Source organism: Thermobia domestica, chromosome 14 (genome assembly GCF_964235325.1).
Source record: "Thermobia domestica chromosome 14, izTheDome1.hap1.1, whole genome shotgun sequence".
Classification (NCBI taxonomy): Eukaryota; Metazoa; Arthropoda; class Insecta; order Zygentoma; family Lepismatidae; genus Thermobia; species Thermobia domestica.
Window position 1 is genome coordinate 3,945,833 of NC_137467.1, and position 24,509 is coordinate 3,970,341.

General features: G+C 39.6%; 1 protein-coding gene across 1 annotated transcript in view; it reads left to right on the top strand.

Moving 5' to 3' along the window:
• The window catches only part of LOC145670651 (dynein axonemal heavy chain 1-like), a gene marked incomplete at its 3' end in the record, with an annotated part of 1,762,390 nt that overhangs the window by 194,341 nt on the left and 1,543,540 nt on the right, over positions 1-24,509 (top strand). The window contains 1 exon segment of the mRNA XM_081739441.1: positions 13,327-13,554. Coding sequence (XP_081595567.1) covers positions 13,327-13,554 — 228 coding nt within the window.

Consider the following 24,509-nt stretch of genomic DNA (forward strand, 5'->3'; position numbering starts at 1 on the left):
TAAATTAACATTATTTCCTTAAGATTAAAACTTAGGTGGTTCCAATGATGCCACTGGTAATTTAACATTATTTCCTTAAGATTAAAACTTAGGTGGTTTCAATGATGCCACTGGTAATTTAACATTATTTCCTTAAGATTAAAACTTAGGTGGTTCCAATGAAGCCACTGGTAATTTAACATTATTTCCTTAAGGTTAAAACTTAGGTGGTTTCAATGATGCCACTGGTAATTTAACATTATTTCCTTAAGATTAAAACTTACGTAATTCCAATGATGCCACTGGTAATTTAACATTATTTTGTTAAGATTAAAACTTACGTAATTCCAATGATGCCACTGGTAATTTAACATTATTTCCTTAAGATTAAAACTTAGGTGGTTTCAATGAAGCCAATGGTAATTTAACATTATTTCCTAAAGATTAAAACTTAGGTGGTTTCAATGATGCCACTGGTAATTTAACATTATTTCCTTAAGATTAAAACTTAGGTGGTTTCAATGATGCCACTGGTAATTTAACATTATTTTCTTAAGATTAAAACTTAGGTGGTTTCAATGATGCCACTGGTAATTTAACATTATTTCCTTAAGATTAAAACTTAGGTGGTTCCAATGATGCCACTGGTAATTTAACGTTATTTCCTTAAGATTAAAACTTAGGTGGTTCCAATGATGCCACTGGTAATTTAACATTATTTCCTTAAGATTAAAAGTTAGGTGGTTCCAATGATGCCGCTGGTAATTTAACATTATTTCCTTAAGATTAAAACTTAGGTGGTTCCAATGATGCCACTGGGAATAGCCAAGTAATCTCGTACGTTCGACTTCGAATTACAACGTCTAATCTATTAGGTTTTTAATTCTAGAGACCATGGGCGTTCTTAAATATTCTCGATGTTTCATTGTTTGTATCCCTGCTGGTCCAAAAAGTCGCATGATATACTGGAGCGGTCTGATTCATTAGAGTGACAACGGTAAAGCGATGTCCATTGGAGGTTCCTGTCCATCTGAAGACTATGGTCGTTTCTAAGTGTCCTCGAAGCTCCCATGTATGTGTCCCAGCTGGTCTAGCGTGGTATAGTGAAATGGCGTTAGGCAAAACCGATTGCAGGTTCTCGCCGATCTGAAGACTTTACCCCTTTTTAAGTGTCCTCAAATTTTCCATGTGTGTTTCCCCGTTAGTTTAGCGAAGCCAATGTGTAGTAAAATGGTACGAGTCGAAACCCATTGCAGGTTCCCGTCCATCTGAAGATTATTTGCGTTTTTAATTGTCCTCGATGCTTCTATGCGTGTGTCCCTGGTGGTCTAGAGAAGTAGGTGTAGTGTAGTGAAATGGTATAAGCAGTGTTGCAAAATTTTCGGAAATCTTGAACCAGTTGGTAAGAAAATGTTCTTTCTTTTCGATTTCTTCCCAGAAAAATTGGGAAAATAACAAAAATTTTTATATTGAGGTTAATGTTAGTAATGGAACCGTTTTGAAATGAAATGAAATGAAATTTTTAAGTTTTACGTCCCACGCTTATGCCTGTTAGGCTAAAGGAGACGGTGATGATGAGAGATGAATGAAATGGTGGAATGAAGAAAGTGGGAGGAAACGGAAGAACCCCGAGAAAACCCACTCACTCGGTGTTTGTCCACCACAAAGTTCACTTGGCGGGAGCAGGATTTGAACCAGGGACTCCAAGCAGCGGAGATGAACGCTCTACCATTTTTTTTTAAAGAAAATTTATTGTAACTCAAGAATCAATTACATTGAAGTGGTTATGCTTTTGTCACAAAAAAAGGAAGTTACGAGAACAATGAGTTGGCTATAAAATTTGCAAATAGCTTATTACGTACATTCTTTGCTAATTTGGAGTATTCTTTTTGTAAATACTGTACATAGAAGGCTCCCCCTGCTTCTAAGTTGGAATTAAAAATATATTTCACAGTCGTTCCTATATAGCAATTGACACTATGTTGTTTACTAACGGGATAAAAACGATAATCAGGTCTTAAAACTATGCTAATATTTATATTGCGTTCCGAACTACGAGTAAGAATGGCTAAAAAGTGACGTAACTGAGACCAGATTTTTGTGGATTCCAGACATGTCGTGATTCTATGAATCAACGTATCTATATTGTTACATCTATTGCAAAGAGCATCAGGACTAAAACCATATTTGTTTCTCTTTTCTTTAGTATCAATAACATTATGGACAATCATAAACCAGATAGATTTGCTGGCAACACTCAAGGTCGAGTCATTGATATTGGCCCAAATATTGGACCAATTACACAAGCACTCATCTAACACAATTTTAGGTGGGACATATAATCTAGTCATTTTAAAAACATACAGCTTTTTACTACTTAAAGTTTTAAGATAAAAAAGCTGGGACAGATATATATAATCACACAAAACAGTTTCCAAGTACTTACAGCTTTGAGAGAGGTCAGCCATACACAGGGGTAGACTCCTGTCTGTTCGTGCTAATACGTAAGTGAGCAGTTGTCGTGTTACACTATTAGTTTCGTCTGTGTACAAGGTCATTGAGCGAGTAACATACAAACTAGCAGCTTTTTCTTTCACATTGAACAGACCGATGCCACCTTGTGAATGTAAACAACATATTACATCATATTTAACACGAAAGACCTGATGTTTCCATAGAAACCAACCACATAAACTTTGAATTTGTTTTCCTATGAGTTGAGGCATAGGTAATACATTTGCCAAATACCAGATTTTGCTTAAGAGATAAACATTTATAAATTTAGCTCTAGAATATAAACATAGATTTCTGGATTGATTTACATAACCTGAATGACGCAGTGTGTTTACAATATTCGTATAGTTATCATCAATAGTGTGCATTATGTTTGAATAAAAGGTAATTCCTAAAATTTTGATACTGTCGGCCTGAGGGACGGTATCTATATCATTAAAATCAATACTATTGTTTATGTTTAACATATGTGATTTACAAACATTTAATCTAGCCCCAGATGCTACCTCATATTCACGAACACATTCCATCATGAGAGAATAATCTAGTTTAGAAGAGACAAAAACTGTAACATCATCTGCATAACTAGCCACCTTTATAGCAGGGGTAATAATATTTAGACCAGTTAGGCGGTCATTCATAGCATATAATAGGGGAGCCAGGCTAATAGCAAAACTCAACATTGAAAGGGGATCACCTTGTCTTATTGAACGTTTGATGGGAATGTTGTTGGATAGGTGACCGTTAACATTTAACTTCGTATGAGAGTCTTTATAAAAATATTTCATCCATGTAACAAATTGTTCATTAAAACCGAATTTTCTGAAAACAGACCATAAGTACGAGTGTTCAATATTATCAAAGGCATTTTTAAAATCTAAATTTATCATAGCCGCTTTAAGAGCGCAATCATTACAAATAGTAATACTATCTCTAATAGTTAATAAAAGGTGATAGATGGTTTTCTTTTTAACAGTAATATATACATTGTACTCTACAGTACGGTGTGACTTGTCAAAATTACGTTTTCGTGCAGCAGCATTCCTTTTGTGGTTCTTACGAGCAATCTCTATGTAATACTGCACGTCATGGCGTTTTTCCACTTCCGGGATCTCAAACAGCCTGGCTATGTCTCTAGACATAGATTGTCCAAAGTGACACTCAAAGGCTGACACGCCAGTGGTCAGGTGCTTTGCCGAATTTAAACACTTCTCAATTTTGTCCAAGTATTTGGGCCACAATCTCTGGTTATCATGGCACAATTTACGTAGTAAACGTACTGTCGCCTTGACAGCCACCTAGGCCATCTCACCCTGGGGATAATATGGCGTGGAAGTGATGTGCCTGATACCAAGATCTGCTAACTCATTTTTCCAGCGGTTAGACTGGAAAGGTGACCCTCTGTCTGTCAAGACTAGTTCCACACTAGGGTTAACTTTTAAGTAATACTTCAGTTTCCTTATTGCAGTGGTCGTGTTTTCTTTCTTACACGCATACAATCCAATCAGTTTTGAAAATGCGTCGTAGAATACTAGGATATAGTGGACTCCTCCAATTCCCTTGGTTAGAGGTCCTAACCAATCGGCGCAGGCCAAGTAGCCTGGCTTCTCAACAACAACGGGATTCAGTGGTCCCGGACGATAACATTGGGGAGGGTTGCTTTTCTGGCATAATTCGCAGGAAGCACAAAATTTCCTCACACTTGCTCTCATCTTCGGCCATAAGAAGAATTCTGATAGAAGTGGGAGTAGTTTGCTGGCCGACATGTGCCCTCGATCTGTATGGTAAAAATCGAGCAGTGGAACTACTAGCACTTCTGGGATGCATATTCGGACTCCTTCCCGGTCACGCTTGCATAAGCGCCCGTTCAATACTTCAAACCGGTGACAAGCACCATTCACCTTTGGTGAGTCCGTCTTCTCTTCTACATCTCTCTTGATCTTGCCGTAGACAGGATCTGAAGACTGCATCTCCGGTAGTATGGCTATCATTTTCCTCAACTCACAAGGAATGTCCGTCAGGATGGACATCAGCGACTCCTGGAGGATAGGCTTCCGTGCAACACTGAGGTCTTCTTCTGTGTGAGGAGGGTACCTAGAGTGATAGTCACTCAAATTCTCGTTCGACTTAACAAACTGGAATTCAAAATTGAAATTGGAGAGCAACATCGCCCACCGGGTGATGCGCTGGTTTGTAAGCCTGCAGTAGAGAATAAATTTAAGAGCAAGGTGGTCGCTGCGTATTATGAATTTAGTCCCAACTAAATACTGCTTAAACTTAACAACCCCATTTATTAGTCCATAAAATTCCTTCTCCGTTACAGAATAATTTCTCTGTGCTGCATTAAACACCCGTGATGTAAAAGCAATGACACGAATATCATCATTATCATCACGCTGGTACAACAGAGATGAACACGCAATGTCACACGCATCACACTCTAGAATCAGCTGTTTGTCAGGCAGGACGGTTTTCAGTACTACTTCCTCCTGGAAGATCTGCTTGATCCTATCCATCGCTGCCTGATGCTCTGGTTCCCATTTGAACCTCACATTCTTCTTTAGGAGTTGGAACAACGGATGGAGAACTTCTGAGTACTTTCTACTAAAACATCTATAGTACTGGCAGTACCCAATGAAGGAACGCAGTTCCTTTACGTTCCGGGGTGTTCTAAAGTCCAACACCTGCCTCACTTTCGCCGGATCTTTGCCGATACCGGATTGCGAAAGATGGAATCCAAGTATGTTCAAGCTTTTTCTGGCAAAATTGCACTTTTTCAGCCTGAGAGTTAGGCCGCCCGCAGTAAGTAAACCCAACACTCTGTCGAGGTGTACTATGTGATCATTGAAGCTCCTGTCGGCTAGAATCAGGTCATCCACGTATGCGCCGCAGTACTCTCTAGCTTCTGATCCAATCAGCATATCTAATGCTCTGACGCAAGAAGCAAGGCTTTGTTTTGTACCAAATGGAAGTTTCTGGAAAACATACGAAATGCCTTCATGTAGGAATCCTAAATATTTCTGGTCGCTTTCTTTTACTTTGATCTGTAAAAACATCTCGGTTGCGTCAACGCAGCTGAACCAAGAATTGTCACAGATGTCTAGGAGAACAGATAGGGGTGGCATTGGTTTGTCGGAAAGATCACCTGAAATTTTGGCCAGAGCTCGGCCATCTATACAGACCCGAATACGTCCGTCACTCTTCGGTGTCACTACCAGAGGGTTTATATATGCTGTAGGCATCTTCTTGATCACCCCCAGGCCAACCAACGCGAAATTTCATTCGATACCAAATTCCTGAATCTCTTTGGGTAAGGATATAATTTTGTTTTTATTGGACGTTCGTCCGTTACTCCGATCTCATGCTCGTAGTTAGCTATGCAATCTGGCTTGACATCAAAAAGCGCTTGATGCTTAAGAAGCACAGCTTTCAAACTTACTCTTTGAGAGGCTGAGAGATCTGAGTAGTTCGATACAAACTCCTCTATCTCTGAGTGGGAGGCACGTGTGTTCACTTTCATCCACTCTTCTGGTGGGAATACATGAACCGCCATTTCTTGGGCACTTGGGAATCTACCGTCATCCAAGTTCGGGGACGAGCTGCCTTTTCTCTGCAGGTCTTAGGCTCATTCTGTGCGCTAACCCGTATGGCCTTCCGTCTTTCGTCTGACGGGGAAAAATTATACTCAAAATTATCAACTTCATCTATAAAACTGAAAGGTTTTTCGCACTCTCCACTCAACTCCAAACAGCGAACTACTAGATCCCCAGTCTCACAATCTACTGATCTAAAATTCACTTCTACATCATAAGGATGTTTGAGATGTAGAAGGCCGGTGTCATAGTCTAACACGGCACGAGATTCGGTAAAGAAGTTGGACCCTAGAATCAAAGATCTGTTCAGACCTGAAATTATAATGCCTAGTGTATGAAATTCCTTCCCATGTATCTGAATGACTAACAGCGTTTGGCCTATGATCGTCGCCGATTTACTTCCAAAAGCTGACGTAACCCGTATATTCTTAGCACTCAAAAATGCGGGTGTGGGGTGGCTATTTGAGACCGAGTCCCAAATTTCTTTCGAAATTGCGGAGCAAGTTGCCCCTGTATCCAATAAAGAATTGACTTCCTTTCCAAACAAAACTACTTTTATCTCTGGCAGTGAGATGACGTTATTCGTAGGTAGTTCATCGTTACTAGAATCAAACAAATTCTTAAAAATTCCGTTTGCCTCTTCATAGATAGCCCTATCTAAATCAATGTTTTCTCCATTCCTACATAATAATGTTAATTTGTTTTCTAACATGCCTTCACTAAAATGCTTCTTCAACTTTATTGCTAAACAAAAATTACAATTTTCTTCTTCTTTTTCTTCTTGCGTTACGAAAATTTCCTTTACTGCGGTTTCACAAGAGTTTTCCTCAAAATGTCTACTTTCTAAGTTATCTTCTAAATGTCGCACATACTTGGAATTTAAATTTGACAACTCGGGTGTACTCGTTTTCTCCAGTCCCATCCTACCGTTGTTCCAAGCACATGCGGACAATCCTCATTCTCGTGACGAAGGAGAAGAGGATTGGTTAGTCCTGGTATTGTTTATGTTTTGGCTGGTAGAAGGTGGCGCCCGGTCATAACGTTCGAGTAATTGAATTTCCTCGTCCTCTTGGCGAAAGGAATTTCCTCGTTGTCTCTCCGTACTGCGCATTCCGCCCCTCCTACCGCGGGCTACACGACCGTTGTTGTGGGTGGAGTGGGAGTTCCCCCCACGTGACCAGCCAGACGACCCACTTCCGCTGCTCTGGTTGCGAGGCGGGGAGCGCTGGTGGTTGTTTTGATTCGTGTTGGAATGTCTGTCTCTGATAAGGACGCTGGTTCTCTCTCGTTCTGTTTTTCTTTCGAACAGCGTGCTTACCACTATGGCCAGAGGGGTTATTGTCCTCATTTTCCATGCTCACTTGGAGCATGTTGACCCCTTTCCTCTGGTTGGTTTGATAGAACTGGTCGCGATTAGTCATCGACGACTGCAGCTCTTGGACCAAATTTAACAATTCTGCTATGGATTTAGGGCGAGAAGAGACTATTGCCCTAAATAGCCAGTTGGGAAAATGTCGCGGAAGTACCTTAAGTAACGTTGCATCGGACATGCGGGGCTCCAAAATACTGTTTTTATGCAGTAAATCTAACAGATATTCTGCCGGGGATTTGTGTACCCTGCTGTCAAAATGGGAAGTTAAAATATTCGCTCTTAGAGTAGCCAGCCGCTCTTCGCTTAAATAACATTTTCTAAATTCATATACAAAATCTTCATAACAGTTAATTTTGCTTTGGTTCACCTGGAACCATTGGTAACAGGTGTTCCGGACGGCACGCGGGATGAAGCTAAATCTCATCTCGTTCGGTACTCCGGTAACCTCGAAGTACCGGTCGAGATCTTGGAGAAAGTTAAAAGTTTCAGTCTCTGTCTCGTTTCCAGTATACACATTCAGGGTGACATCTCTGTGTATCAGTCCTAACGCAGTTGCTAGGCTTTGTCTCGTCTCATGATTGCATGAGCGAGACGTCGACGGAACAGGGTCTGTCTCGTGGGAAGTAGCGAGGTTCCCAGGTTGAGAACCGGATAGGTCGCGACTCGAGGTGTTTGGTGGAGATGGAGGACGTTCTTGGGTGGCGGAGACAGAGATGTTGGCGAGTCTCCCCTCAATCACCTCGCTTGTCTCCTTCTGGATGGAGTTTTTCCACTCCTCCATTTTCTTCTCCAATTGTGTGCAAACATCCTGTACGGTCTCTTGCATCTGTTGGATGCTACCGTTGCACTCTGAGCGTATCTCCTCGAGTGGCGTTTCCTGTTCGATTTCCCCTCTGAGCCTTGCTAGTTGGGAAGCGAAACTCACTTCCACTCGCCTGACCTGATTATTAAGTTCTCTCGTGGTCTGTTCTACACGAGACGAGACCTGTTGAATACTGTCAGTGAGATCAGAGTAATTTTCGTCTAACTTCTTGGTGGTTTCCTGAACGCGTGAGTTTAGTTCTTCACGAGTGCCTTCGATCTCCCCCCTGAGCTCTACGGTGGTGATCTCGAGCCGCTCGGTCAATTCCCGTTCGCTGTGCTCTAGTCTTGAACTCACAGTCTCCAACTGGAGTTCGAGACGAGCATTACTGGACTCTATGGCCTGTTCGAGACGTTTATACATGTCCTTCGTCTCTCTATGTACCTGCTCCAGGCCAGTCTCTACTCTTCTGTCTAATTTCTCTGAGCTCTCTTCTAATTTCTTTTCTAATTTCTCCAAACCCTTTGCACTCTCTGCTATTTTGTTTTCTAAATGGGTTGCATTTTCTACTAGCTTTGATTCTAACTTTTTCTCTAAAATCTTAGCATTCTCATCCTGTTTTCGCGTACTCTCTTCAAGTCCCTTTAGACTTCTACTATTTTCTTCAAGTTTCTTATCAAATTTCTTTTGACCTTGCAAAAGTTCAATTAGCATTGCTGCTATATTTTCATTACTCATGTTTCCCATAGCACTACTTAAGTTACCGGTTGGGCTAACTTCGCTTTGATTTTCTCTGATTTCTTCCCTGTCCTCCCGCAATGGTACTTCCGGTGCCCTACCTGTGACTGGCAGGACCGTTTCTACCACGGCAGCGTCTCCCACTACGCTGGTGGTGCACTCATTTTCACCATGTACTTCAACAAGTACCTCATCTGAGAGCTCGTCAGCTCTCTGACCGAACTCTTCATTCACGAACTCTCTGTCCATGATTTCAACTTTTCGAGCCTGTGCTCGCGTTAAGACCATTTAAATCTAACAACAGTATTACAAAATTTTCTTCCCAACTAAGTTCTAAACAAACTGAATTCTCTAATACAATTTGAAATATTCAAACACAAATAAACACAAATAAATTCAGAACACAAATAAATTTCAACACAAGACACCTTCGTTCTTGGAAATTTCGGGAAGAGAAAAAAAACATATACCGAAAATTTTAATCGTATGCTGACCAGGAAGTATATTGCGTATACTCAATGCCCCTTTACGCTACAGGCCACTTTTTGTTGGCGCAAGAGCGTGAAGTATCGAGACCCGTAGCTGGGTAGACACTTTTTCTGTGAGTGGCTAAAACAGCACGTGAAAATCCAGCCCAATAGCTGGGGCGCCACTTTTTTGTGAGGTGCAGGTAGCTAGAGCCACAAAACTACTACCTAAGAACACCACCACAAAATAAAATAAAATAAATGAAGTGGAGTGGCTGGGGATATTCAAATTTACATAGAGATTTGAATAAAATGCAAATTACACACACCTACAAATGATACCATCCCTCTTGGAGATAAAGGTTCTCTCCTGCAAGAGCCGCCACTCCATTCAATATGTCGGTAGAGCATAACAAATTTAGAATAGTGGAACAGCAGATCTCAGGGTTAGCTGCATAACAACCATGGTCAAAGACGCTACTATAGTGAGTCAGTTTAATGTTTACCAAATAGGTTAAAAGAAAAAAAAATTTAAACGTTACAACTTACAGGTAGCAGCCTGTGTTTGAGCTCACTATACTCATGATTGTTATTATAGTTCCTAGGGCATTAAATTTCTCTCTGGACTCCATGCAGAGAGCCAGTCAGCCATACACAAAACAAGGGAAAATGGTTCCTTGTATCACCCTCTTGAAAACAAAACATTCTCATTAGCAGTAGGTACTCACCCTGCAGCAATTGAGTTGAACACAGATTCTGGATAGAGATGTAGGTTTTATTTCCAATATAACACATTAAGATGGGAGCTGTTGAGGTATCCTCACTCCTATACACTCACGCATTACTTTCCTTGAGTAGTGCACCACTATTTACACTTACACGAACTTTTATATATCATTATATATATATATATATATAGACACCATCAACACTTCTTTTCTATATTCCAAAACAACAAAAATGGGGAGGATGAAAATTTGATATAAAGTAAGGTCTGCTTGACCTTTTCAGTTTAAAAAAAATATAATATATATACAGATATCTTAACTCCTCATTTCTTGAAGAGTTTATAGTCTCTGAACAGTCTCAGAGGAGTTATCAATTTCACAAATTCTTATAATTTTCACCAAATTAATAAAGAAACAAAAATGGTTAAATATGTAAATAGCATCGCTAGTTGTAGCACTATTCCTGTAGTTAAAACAGATGCTTGAAAACACACACAGTTCTAGATCCACATCACAAGTCCTTCCACATTCTTATTCCACCATGGAGGGTAAGTGTTCTTCACTACGTTAAATGACTGGATAATGCTGTATCCCACTATAGGCATCTAGAATGTCCATGAAGCCATTCAAAATGATGCTTGTAGCCTTGTACATAAGTCCAAGGAAGGCTCTGTGTAATAAGCGATACAGGCCTTGTTAACAATCTCTACTAGAGATGTACTACTTTCGCAGTGTCACTGGCATGATAAAAGGAAAATTGCTTCCCCATACTTACTGGTGGGGATTTGGATAAGATATGCCTTTATCTGAACGTGGCGGTTAGCACTTTATAATGAAAAGTAAAAGTTATAGTAAACGATGTTAATGGTTAAGCTCCATTATTACCAGCAGTTAAGTGTAAGTCTTCGATGCAAACGCTACAATTAAGCACTTTTGTGTAACACATTCTTATAAACACTCGAAGTGATATGTAGAAGATAAGTTCACTACACACACGAGTTATAATATGTCTCACAGGAATCCTTGGGGACTATGTCCACACACCCTGGGTTAGACGCCACTGATAAAGTTAGAGATGATAGCTTACATGTTAACAACACCGAACCTAACAACGAACTCCCATGTTTTCTCCCGAAAACAAGTATATCTATCGACAAAAACCAGGAAACGCAGAAACTCGCTTCGTCAAGAGTCTCTGACAAAGGTTTTTGTCCCTTCAGGCTATCTTACGGGTGGTCTTTTCTGCAAAACACCAGTTCCGCTGCTTCTGGTGGCACAACCAACCCTTCACCTCACTGACAGGTGCTGCTATATGCACCTGACGGATAAGTTTGAAACTTTCTGCACCTAGCAGAAATCTATGAGAGTTTTTATAAACAAAATGTTTTTCATACTTATTTCACACTTATGGAAAAGAAAATTACATATTAAAATACATAGAAATTAAGAACAATATTTATAAAATACATTGATATGTTATTCATACACTGTCATCTCTCCTAGAAGCGGAAGTCAGCCCAATTTCCTGCGGCCGCCCTTCAAGCTGTCTGCTGCAATGGCAACCATGTTTACATGGAGAGAGATAGAGGAAACCTATATATTTATTCTTACTTTTTGATAATTACAAGATCCAAACGTCTTGTACGAGTAGGGATCACGATGATAAAATAAATCAGGAATTTTGACGGTATTTCCAAGAACGTTTTTGAACTTAGTACGTAAATATTAATATTACACATAGAAAATAAGTCAAAACAAAGTAAACATTTTAAAATGGTGTTGCATCTTGGGAACAAGCTAAAGGTTCGCTGGCTGACGACTACCGGTCCTGGGTGAAGTGGGGGTGGAAGTGACGCTAGAGCTCGCTACATAGAAAATCACACCTATAGAAAACTAAAATTTCGCAGGTAGAAGTGAAAAATTTTATGACTTTTGAAACAATACAAATGATGTGTTTCTACCGAGTGTATCCACTTCAGTGTGGTTCCACTAAGGAAGTTTTGTAGGCTACTTCCTGTGTATTAGGAGTCTTATTTTTCCTTCTTCTGGTGATTTCTATATATGATGAGTTGTGTAGACCTCACATCTTGAAATCTGGACGACAAGAAGTCGGGAAAAAAAAACTTCTGTCCATGCTAGCTCTGTCTTCCAACATACTAAAATGCATGCATGATTCCTATAGAATCTGCCTGTTTCTTCTTTAATTTATCCATTGTATATGAATATTAATATAATTCTTCCTTCATCCCCTTTTAATATACATTATACAAAGACTCGGTAATTAGATGCAACCCGAAAAACCACTATAACAAGCCTATAAAAAGGAATAAACACAATTGAACAAAACAATATAATACAATATTGTATTAATATTTACGTACTATGTTCAGTGTTTTACATATCTTTACTCATAATAACTAATTAATATGCAATGAATATGCTACTAATAAGCAATTAATTTTACCACAATATATATATATATATATTTACATATCAATATTTAAATGTGCCCCTCATCTGCATTTCGATATGCAGATGATGGAGAAGGGCATGGGCCTTCTACATGTCGTATATGTCATAAACGTTTCTTGCTCTCCATACCCAGTCACAATTCTGATTCATGCTCAAAATCCTTCACAGTAAGTACTACACGCCTCTGGAACAGTTTACCTCAATTAATACACAACGTTTCCACAGTTGCCAAATTTAAAAAATCTGTAAATTCCCTTCTCTTAAGTAAAGATAAGGATACTGGTACCTCATGAGTCATCTTCGTTTTACGAGATTATTAATAACCCACATAAGAACACACAATCAATAGGTAACCTGTTAATTTGTACAGCTTATATATTCATAGTTCTGGTAGCGCTATATGATATATGCATTTTAAGTTTCTCCATGTTATTTTCGTTTCCTATATTGTATGTTATTTTCAATTTTTGTTTTTGAAGTGTTTAACTATTTTTTTACTTAAGTAGTATATTCTTCTTTTTATGTGGTTTAATAATTTTATTTTGTAATTGTTAATATTTTCTATATATTGGTGCTTTTTTTTTTAAAAAAGAATGTATGCACGTGGTTAAGTGCTCGGAAGAAGTCATAAATAAATAAATAAATATTGTTTTTTTTTCAGATTCTTGATGTGTGTCCTGATAGACGATTACTGGAGAACCTGAAGGAGAGCAACAAGTTGTTGGAGCAGGTCCAGAAAGGCCTTGCGGAATACTTAGAATCGAAGAGAATGATCTTCCCACGATTTTACTTCCTTAGTGACGAAGAACTTTTGGAGATCTTATCTCAAGCAAGAAATGTGTTGGCTGTGCAGCCCCACCTCAAGAAATGTTTCGAGAGTATAGACAAGGTAAGAAAATGAAGAAGATTTCTTATTGTTGATATTAATTGAAGACCGTAACTTAATTACCCTATGTATATGATGACATTATTGCTGTGTAATTAATATAATTCCTTTTAACATAGTAATGGTTATTATTACTATGTAATTAGTATTGTTAACATAATATTGATGTTAGTTGTTAATTTGTATACTTAGAAATCGGTCTTTCTGTGTACATAAGAGCACAATCAAAGGGAAATATCTTTTACCTTTGAGCAAGAAGGTATCAACTCAGTGACTCAGAGATAGATAGTAATCTTTAGTGTAGAGAGATTTTTTAAAAAGGCAAACACAATGAACTCAGATTGAAACGTGCTGTGAAATTGCACTCAGAGAAAAAAAAGTCCCATAAAGACACAACACACAAAATAATAACAGCTGCGATTATGAACTTGTAAATCCGACAGCAGTGCTGAAATTTCGCTCGCTGGAGACATTTTAATGCGCGACTAAAAAGAAGCAATGGAATGAGAAATTAGATCCAGCAATGGAATGAGAAAAACACAAATTACATTCATACTAGGTACAAGGAATACACAACCCCTCACATTCTTTGGTAGCAGTCGTAAAGAATATTGCACTGCTGTGTGTACCTGGTTGCATACATGAATATTAGTGTGGAGCGAAAAAAACTTTTTTCACCGAGCAAAACGCCTGAGGTCCAAAAAGTTGCGTAGTGGCCTGGTGTCAAAGGGTGTAAAATATTTCCTTGATCGGTTGATATCTTCAGGTTGCGCATGCTCACTGAAGTTTGGCGAAAATGAGGAAAATTTGAAAAAATAGGATATTTTAATTTATTTTCCTTTATTTTTTTTGTCACCAAGCAAAACACCTGGGGTCCAAAAGGTTACCTGGTGACAACGGGTGTAAAATATTTCCTTGATAGGTTGATATCTTCAGGTTGCGCATGCGCACTGAAGTTTGGCGAAAATTTGGAAAATTTGAAAAAATAGGATATTTTATTTTTTTTAATTTTTTTTTGTCACCAAGCAAAACGCCTGGGATCCAAAAAGTTGACAACGGGTGTAAAATATTTCCTTGATCGGCTGATATTTTCAGGTTGCGCATGCGCACTGAAGTAACATCCTTTTTTGCTTTACCAATAAATGCTATTATTCCATTAAGCCCAATTCGTGCACTGAAGTTCTGTTAGCAACATTCATGTATTGTTTGTAAGAGTAAGTTAAGAAGCAATTAGTTGATTATTTATTAATTAATTAATGATTAACAGGGGCGAAAGTATTTCTTAGTTTCAAACTTCGGCATTACGAGCCGATTCAGAAGACGTGCCCGGATGAAACCATCGCGCCTGTCCTGTCCACAGACTTGAGTTGCAGCTTCTGTCATCACACGAATGCATCGTTCGACTGCTTGCGTATGGCACGGTAGATCCTTCCACCACAGATTTTGAAGTTGATCTTGATCCAGGCTATCTTCTGGCAGTCCAATAACGAGTGGCCGTTCGGTGACAGCGAGGTCTTGCCAAAAGATGATGTCTGTGTAATCCTTGGCGCTGAAGTTCAACGGCGGAACTTCGAAGGTTCGAATCGAGCCGCCAGGACCAAAAGGAGTCTCTCTTGCCTTCAGGATTCGTTTCTTGGCCAAAGTACGAATATGAGGTCTCTCGTCATGCAGCATCGCCAGTAGAAGGTTTTTGGGATGTGCGGCGAAGGCGTTTCTCTGCATGGTGTCGTAAACGACCTTCTCCAGTTCCGGATCGAGGTACTGCGACAACTGCATGGAATGCCATAGATTCTTTGGTGCATCCGTGATCTTCCAATGGCGCTTGATATTGAACCACATTGGAGCGTACACGCAGACCACGCACGTGGACAGGATAACTAGGTTTTCAGATGGGATTTCACTCGCCACATACAGCCGCAAGATTCGATTTGCAGTAGTCAACCATCGTGAATGGGACAACATGCCAGGACTTCTTCCTCCCAGCCCTTGCGGGAATTGCCCGGTTGCGACAGCCCGACAGATGTCGAGTAGATACTGCTGGTCTGTGCTGAGGTCTAGGACGACGTCGGGAAAACTGCCTTGGATAGGCTGGAACTCCAGGACAGGAAGGTTCTCGCAAATATGAAGGCTCTTTGCGAGTGGTCCCGCATACCCTCGTGAGCTACTCGTAGGTCCCTCTAGATACTCGATTAGATGACGTAGGGTAAGCTCATTGAAGTGGAGTTGACAGACTATCCACTGCAATGGTTTCCCCAGCTGAACTTCCAGGCAATGAATAACCCCATTTCGCTTTCCTGTGTTGACAGCAGTACCGTCGCTGCCGATCGCCTGCAGTCCCGACAACTCCATGTTCACGACGGTTGCGTATTCCAGGATTGCATTCGTAATTGCTATAGCAGATCCGGATTTTGGTGTCACGTGTCCAAAGTATGTTGACTCTGGTTCACTGATTAGGGACACGTGTTCCTTCACAATCTCCCTGCGATGTAATTTTCCATCAGCCATCATTTCAACAGACATCGTTTTGTCTTTTCTCCCGTCGAAGTAGAGTGCCCGCAGTGGTTGGAGCTGGAGAGGCGGATCTTGTAAACCCTTCCTAATCTTCTCTCGCTCTCGCCTGACTTTGCTTCTGTCGATGACCGTACTCTCAGCTGACGGATGGGCTGTGTCGTGCAGAATAGCAGAAGCAATCGCTGCGGCAGGCCTGTCAGCAATCCCATATCTGTCTAACACCTGGGCAAACGTGGGGAGTTTGAGACTGGTACTGGGCGACTGCTTTGTGGATTTCCGGGTATCGAAGGTTACTGATTGGTCAGTTGTCTCAGCAATAGCAGACTCCACGCAATTGACCCCATCGTTGGAATCCGAATAGTCAGCTTCCGTGTCAAATTGGGAACTTGGACCGGGGTCTTCCTTCCGCTTTTTGAAAGATCTCGCTCTGGCTGCTTCGGACTCCTTCCTACTTAATCGTTTCTGAATGGCCTTAGTGACTTTGACGTCCAGTCTCCCAATGAACATCTGCCGAGCTGTTCTCTGGTCGACAATGAATTCTTGCTCCTGTCTGGGGACCTTCTTCCCTTTCTCGCACTGGCAGAGGGAAAATTTCTGACATTTGCAAGCTGCGATGTCGAACAACTTGCCATTTTCATTTAGAAATTAGTCCAGCGATTTCTTGAAAGCGTCGACGTTCCTTCGATTTAAGGAACACTTCTTCAGCTTCTGCACTTTCTCCACATCCTTCTTAATTAGTTCCACGACTCTCTGGTGACTCACTGTCGGAATCGATGCCTTAGTCCATACCTCCTCTACCTGACAGGCCACTTCGTCTGCGATGAAAGACAGAGGCGGGTCTTTCTTGCTCAGCTGCTTCTTTTCTTCACGCTTGAATTCCACGTACTTCAGGACATCTAGATGTGTGGGAAGAACTGCATTCGGTAGGCGGGAGGCGCTCCCTACAACTGGGCAGTCAACCTGACGTCTTGTTTTCGAAAAATTATAAGTTTTCTCAGTCACTTTTTTTTTTACTGTGTAATTGTCCGTTTACCCTTCTACCTGTCTCGGAACAACAGCGACTGTTGCGCATGGACTCTTTATTCATTTCACTTCCTCAGCTAACTATACGGCAACAATCGCTCTCTGCAACAAAGAAAAAATGCGTATTAGGTTAAATATTTAAATAAGAAATAAATTAAAAATAGTAAATACACATATTTCGATATGAATGAGAAACGACAAAAATATGGTGTAACAGTTTTATTTCATTTCACATTTGGTGACAAAAAAATAAATTAAAATATCCCATTTTTTCAAATTTTCCTCATTTTCGACAAACTTCAGTGCGCATGCGCAACCTGAAGATATCAACCGATCAAGGAAATATTTTACACCCGTTATCACCAGGCCACTGCGCATATTTTTGGACCCCAGGCGTTTTGCTTGGTGACAAAAAAAATTTAAAAAAAATTAAAATATCCCATTTTTTTTTCAAATTTTCCTCATTTTCGCGCATGCACAACCTGAAGATGTCAACCAATCAAGGAAATATTTTACACCCGTTGTCACCAGGCCACTACGCAACTTTTTGGACCCCAGGCGTTTTGCTTGGTGAAAAAAAATGTTTTTTCACTCCACCCTAATGAATATCGTAATATTTGTTTGGGTAGAAACAATGACAGTTCGGGATTTTAGCTCTTCACCCAATTTATTTTACAAAATGTTACAAAATAGTCTTTGTGTCTATAAAGTAAATATGTTATATCTTCCTTATGACCAGAGAGGCGAAAGAAGGAAATGTTTTATACAGGAACCCCTTTAGCTCACAGTAGCCTCTAGGGCGTCTTGCAGCGACTTCAGGATATGGTCCTTTTGGTAACCTTAGCTCATGGCAGTCTCGTGAGGTTCGGTTTCTTGTTAGGATTCCTCTTCGCTCGAGGCAACCCCCTGGGATTTTAGGCAGGGTAATAGTCCTTCGTCCAGGGCGATCTCAGGAGCAGGTGTGGGTTAAGCGATCACTGGTCAACTGATAATTATGTTCTCTTCGGGTCCACTTTTATAGGCCATTTCTGGGTGGCTCGACCCTCTTCAGTTCTCATCGTGCTTTTTCTTCGTGTCTTCCTGGTTTTGAGTGTCGTCTGCTGTACTGATGCTTATAAACAATTGCACGTGTTGCTTGAATAGCATGTGCTCATGCTGTAAAGTGGGTATCCTTAGAATATAAAATCCTGCTCCTGAACTGCGAAGAGGAAAACTGAAAGTGAATGAAAGACCTCATTTTCAGTATATTGTCTCTATGGTAAAATTCAAAATTAATATCTTCTCTGGTTGTTAGATTTTCTGTTACTCGATGGCAAGGAGCTTTGCATTGAAGAAGGAAAAGTTGCCCAATGGCTGGCTTTTTCCTGTAGTAGCGGGCGGTATTTGGAGAAACATAATAGGGTTGTTTGAGGGAATGCCTTAAAACAAGCTGTGTCGCTGTAATTGATCCAATAGTCGAGAAACAGAAGAATGAAATGAAATCTTTGAGTTTTACGTCCCACGGTTATGACGGTTAGGCTAAAGGAGACGGTGATTATGAGAAATGAATGAAATGGTGGAATGAAGAAAGTGGGAGGAAACGGGAGAACCCCGAGCAAACACACGAGCGCGGTGTTTATCCACCACAAAGTCCACACGGCGCGAGCTGGGATCGAACCAGGGACCCCAAGCACCGGAGGTGAACGCTCTACCACTGAGCCACCGCGCCCCCAGTCGAGAAAAAGAGCAGAATGTTCTGCAGAGAAACGAAAAAGGGTCTCTTTAAATCAAAATTGCAACTTCGGTTTCTCCATTTTCACTCCTTTACAGGGATGAAATGAAACGAAATATTTGAGTTTAATGTCCTACAATTATACCTTTTAAGCTAAGGGAGACGATGATTAAGGTAAGTCAAAGGTAATGGAAGAATTGTGGAATGAGAATGTGGGAGGAAAGGGAGTACTCCGAGAAAATCCACGGACACGATATTGTTCACCACAAACTTACTTGACCGGGAATCAAACCAGGGACCTACACGCACCAGAAGTAAGAGCTCTTCCACTGAACTACTCTGTTCCCTTTTCCTGACTTAGTGACAGTGGCAATGAAATTGTCGCTTGAAACATTCTTTTGGAAACTCTACAACTAAAATTTCCACTCGGTTCCTCTACTACAACAAACAATTTTGGCATAATGAAACCATCCATCAAATAGTAAGCATTATTGTGTAACAATGAGTTAATCCATTAACCGATAGAGAGACTATTGTTGTATATTTTCTTTTAACAAAGGGCAAAGTCCGTTTCGATCGCATTTCGTGGACAAAACTACTTTGATCAGTGTTGTAAATGGAAGAGGGAGTATAACCCTCAAATTACTATCTGGCTGCCTCAACAATTTGTTGCGCAGCTCTATACCTTTCTCTTTTCTCCTGCGTGTACGTAAGGGATACGAATTTGGTAAGCTACTCATTTTTAATTCAGAAATAGTTCTTGAAATTGTTTATTCATGGTATGGATGCACTGAACTTAATTCTGCCAATTACAAATTCCTGTAGATCTCTAAGGTCCAAGTGGTAAGACTTCATCACTAACACTTCGTTTACTTTGTCGAGCAACCAGAAAAACAGAATGCAATTTATCATACATTATATTCTTATATTCTATAGGGTTTGCAGACGTAGTTTCTAGTTCGTTTTTACATTAATATACCTGACCCACTGATGTCACTTCCAGAGCCGTAGCTAAGGGAGGGCCAGCGGGGCGCCCGCCCCGGGCGCTGACAACAATGGGGCGCCGAACGAGCAAGGAGAAAGAAAAAGTTGTGTTGGACATGAATAAAATACGAGTCGCCCCCCAGAAAGTATTGGCGCCCTATTAGATCAATATTGCTGTCGGTTATCAATGAAATACGTAGATTTCTTAAAAATTTTCTTGCTCGCTTCGCTCGCAAGCCAAAAGTTTAAATAAGTCACAACAAGTTTTTACTTATTACTTAAAGAGTTATAGATGATTTCTTAATGACATGTGGTATACAAGGTGCCGAGTAATGACTTATAGTGTACGCAGGAGCATTTTCAAATTCAGAAACGAGCAAAGTCGTGTTCGGCGTTTTGATAGTGATGAGTTTGCTTAGTTCAAAACGTTTCTCTACCCCTGGGGGCTCAGTGGTAGAGCGTTCACCTCTGGTACTTGGGGTCCCGGATTCGATCCCAGCCCCGCCAAGTGAACTTTGTGGTGGACAAACACTGCGTGCGTGTGTTTGCTCGGAGTTCTCCCGTTTCCTCCCACTTTCTTCATTCCACCATTTCATTCGTTACTCATCATCACCGTCTCCTTTAGCCTAACCGACATAACCGTGGGACGTAAAAATCAAAGATTTCATTTCTTTTTTTTTCCCTATCCAATCCGATTAATCACGACGCACAGTGGAGCCAAGGTACTGAATTCTTGGCAAAAATAAGAATTCGCAATATGAAGCAGAAAATTGAAAGAAAACCAATTAGTTTGGTGTGTGCAGTGGCTACAATAATGTTATTTCGACATTATTTTATCAAAAACACAGTGTTACATCATAAAAGGAAATATTCCTTATATTCGCGCCTAAATAATATAACGGATTATATGATTGGCATAAACAAACGAGTGGGCAATATGCTTTGATTTGGCAACTTACGATTGACTTACATTCTTACACATGAAAGGAAAAAGTGTACTTATTCTTTTTACAACTGAAGAGTAATAAAATTGAAGAAAAGTTCTTGCTTCTCAAAATTATTTATTCTTGCTTCTCAAAGTTGTGGAGGATTCGTTATGACAATGAAGATGCAAGGACGCTTCAATACATAAAAATTATCTCATCACAAGTTCTCGATATATTATCAGATGTATTAAACATATTATGATTTACAAACATCAGTAACCTGTTCAGCTTGTTTCATATATTGCATCGTGCATTACGTGGGCTGATTTCAGGGCTTGATTGGAACACTCTGAGCTGGAGCGAGCGGAGGCTCATTACAGTTGATTCCAATGTCACTTCTGTGCACGCATCGCATCACAAAAAAACGCAATACTGAATTGATCAACACCATTTTAAATATGGTTCTACCTTATGGTCCATAGATTGTTTGGCAAACATTGACGTTTCAAAATATCGCCACCATTAACCACACATGTTTGACTAGAGTTTAGTTCTGTTGGCGAATGCCAGAGAAGTATGATTGGATGTTGGTAACAAGATGGGTCCTAGGGGGCGAAGCACCAAGTAGGTTTGGCGGCAAAATTCCCAGAATCGATCTATATTCAACTTTGTCACTGCGTGCATGGGGATCACACGTCTAATAATCTAACACTTGCTCTCACATTCATCCCACCTCAATTCAAAAGCAGCATTGCATCCAAAATGCGGTTTTCCTCAAACATTTTCATGCGCTATATTTCCTAAAAGTGCAAATATGTGCAGGTTTTCACTTTGCATACAGTAAGAACAATGTTTCCGCTACGATATATTAAAAAATGACAGACATAACATTATTATGCCATATTTTCTACTAAAATGCCATTCTATCGTTTGACTACAGTTTATATGCTTTCAGTACCACAGCATTTTCCAAATATGATATTAAGTAGGGGATTACCATAGGGATATGATACTGATATTAACATCATTCCAAATATGATTATTGATTATACATTACCTCAACATTCTAAATATACAAAACGATACATACATGTCGGTCGTGTCACCATGTTTACCAGTCACGGAATATCTACACGCAATGTAGAAATAGTCACATTCAAAGTCAATTTCCTATCTTCTGTCACTAAGCAGCACCTTTCCTGCTTCGGTGGATAACCAAATTTACATGTCCCATGAATTCATTGTAAATAGCTATCACTTCTTTTCCTGCACACTATCTTATGTGTACACTATTAAGGTTTCATTATAGCAAATTATATCAAGTCAATCTTTTATTTCATTCTTCGAGTTTTTGCTAAGAATTGCCTGGTTTGGCCCCAGTGGGCGACGTTGAGAATGAAGGTATGAAAGTGAGAAGAGTGAAGAGGCACATTCAAGCTGCTGTTTGCGCGGGAATATTAAAACTAAAAGTAAACGAAGGAAACAATAACATTTTCGAACTTCAAGCAGTTGTAGAATGAGGGCTTAAGGGATCAGAACTTAGCCCGACGAAGTTCGACTTTTTTGCACACACTAATCACTACCAATGATTTATTTTAAAATTCCATTGACATATCAAATGCTTCCAATTTGAAGGAATTTATTGAGGTCATTTTTCATCAACTTTATATATCGGCACCATATTATTTTGTGTATGCGTGTCTAGTTGTGTGATGTTTTTATCTATCTATATACATACAAAACATAAGTACACACATTCTTCATATATGTACGTGTTAGTGTATTTTAATATGTTAATTAATAATAAGTACCTTAAATTCGGAACTTTCATTCATTAAGAAATTAAGTAATTACTATAATTTCAGACATATGTAGTAGCCAAAGTATATTTTGGATTTTAAGTACAAACATTGAACATATTTTTCACCTCCATCGATCAATATTTAGAAATTCACAAAGAAGGATCCTTCTGAATTTCCATTACATTTCACAAAATATTTTTTACCGTTAAGAGATCGAAATTAACATACTATTGATGTGGTCACATACAGAATAAAATTAAAAAGTTTAGAATTATTACTGGAAATTAATACTGTCATCCATTTGCAACAATTTAAAAGCACATAGTTCTTAATGTATTAAAATTTCATTTCTTATCAATAGTATGAAATGTTGTAAATAGTAGTAACTTTCCATAACTGTTCTCCTAGCGAATTTGTATACAACCAAAGGTAGTTTTGTCAAGTTTAACAAAAAGTCCAAAATAAGACTCTCGAAAACAGCTCTTATTTGGAAAAGGATACATAATGATCGTTTTTGGTTGTTGTAATGGTCTTTCCAAGAAGATTAATAAAAATTCAGCGTAACAACAAAAGCTGCTTTTCTTATATATATATATATATATATATATATATATATATATAATGATTGCTAAAGTGAGTGTAGGGGCGCTGAATTCTACTTCGCCCCGGGCGCAGAAATCTCTAGCTACGGCTCTGGTCACTTCACTCATAATGTTACAGCTGTCTTCCAGTAATCGTAGTTAAGAGTCTTCATCCCGGCGAAATTAAAATACCGCTAATTTTACAGTAATTATGTGATATCTTCAAATAGATAAAAGATAATAGAAATGTGGAACAAGAGCGCCCTAGACAATATTATTTTACATGAGAAACCGTTATCATGACTCACTTATCTGCTTTCGATTTCGAGCCATTTTGAAAATCGGCATTTATTTTCGCGTTTCTAAACAGCTGAAAACGGAAAGCCACTAAGTGACTTGTGATAACGGTAGCTCACGCAAAATAATATTGTCTAGGGCGCTCTTGTAGCATATTTCAATTATCTTTTATCTATTTGAAGATATCATATAATTACTGTAAAATTAGTGGTATTTTAATTTCGCCGGGATGAAGACTCTTAACATTGTCTTTTTCTTTTCTCTCTGGACTTGGAACATAGCTTGAACTACTGGATTTCCAGGTAGAATGTCTTATTTCATTGGAAGGACTCAAAAATCGAACACGGACCTCTATCAGTGCTACCACCAGACACAGGACATTCACAATCGGATGAATCGCTTGTCATTTTTACTGTCTTTGTCTCCTATGTCCAGAACTGTTCGGACAAAATGCTTGTAACAGTACGGTGATTTGCAATTAAGTTAATCACATGGTGCCTCATTTCTCTATCTTAAGAGTTTATTGTCTCCGACAAGGAATCCCTTTGCAAATAACACAACGGAAACTGGAGAATATTAACTGAGTTCGCCACGGAGCACATTTTGACAGCACGACTAACATGCCCCTGCTGATTCATAACATAGGGCTACTGGAACGACAAAGTGTCTCACATAATGTACAATGCCTATGGCAAACCAGAAGCAGGGTGAACACTTCCTGGTGATTAGTTGCTTTCTGTTAGGCAACATTTCACCATCGCTCTCGGGTGTTTCCAGTTCGCAATCTCAGCTGTTATTTTCTGAGTGCTGTTTGCATGGAACTTCCTTGCTCCAAGTGCAATTTTACAGTAGACTTCGATGTGAGCTCATTTAAGTTCCTTTGTTAGTTCTATCCCAAAACCGTGTAAGTTTGTTGTGAACATCACTGAACTGTCTGAGGGTCTAACTATTCCACCCAATGTTTGATTCAGGTATACTTCCAGGGAACGAAGTCTCCCGAGTAACTGTTAACATGAACTTTGGCCTTGAGACAAATTAAATTTCCATTAAAGACCTGATATTCTTGTGGAAATTCTGCCCCAGTGCAGCCCCGTCACATTTTGATTTTGCCCTCCGTTCCCTC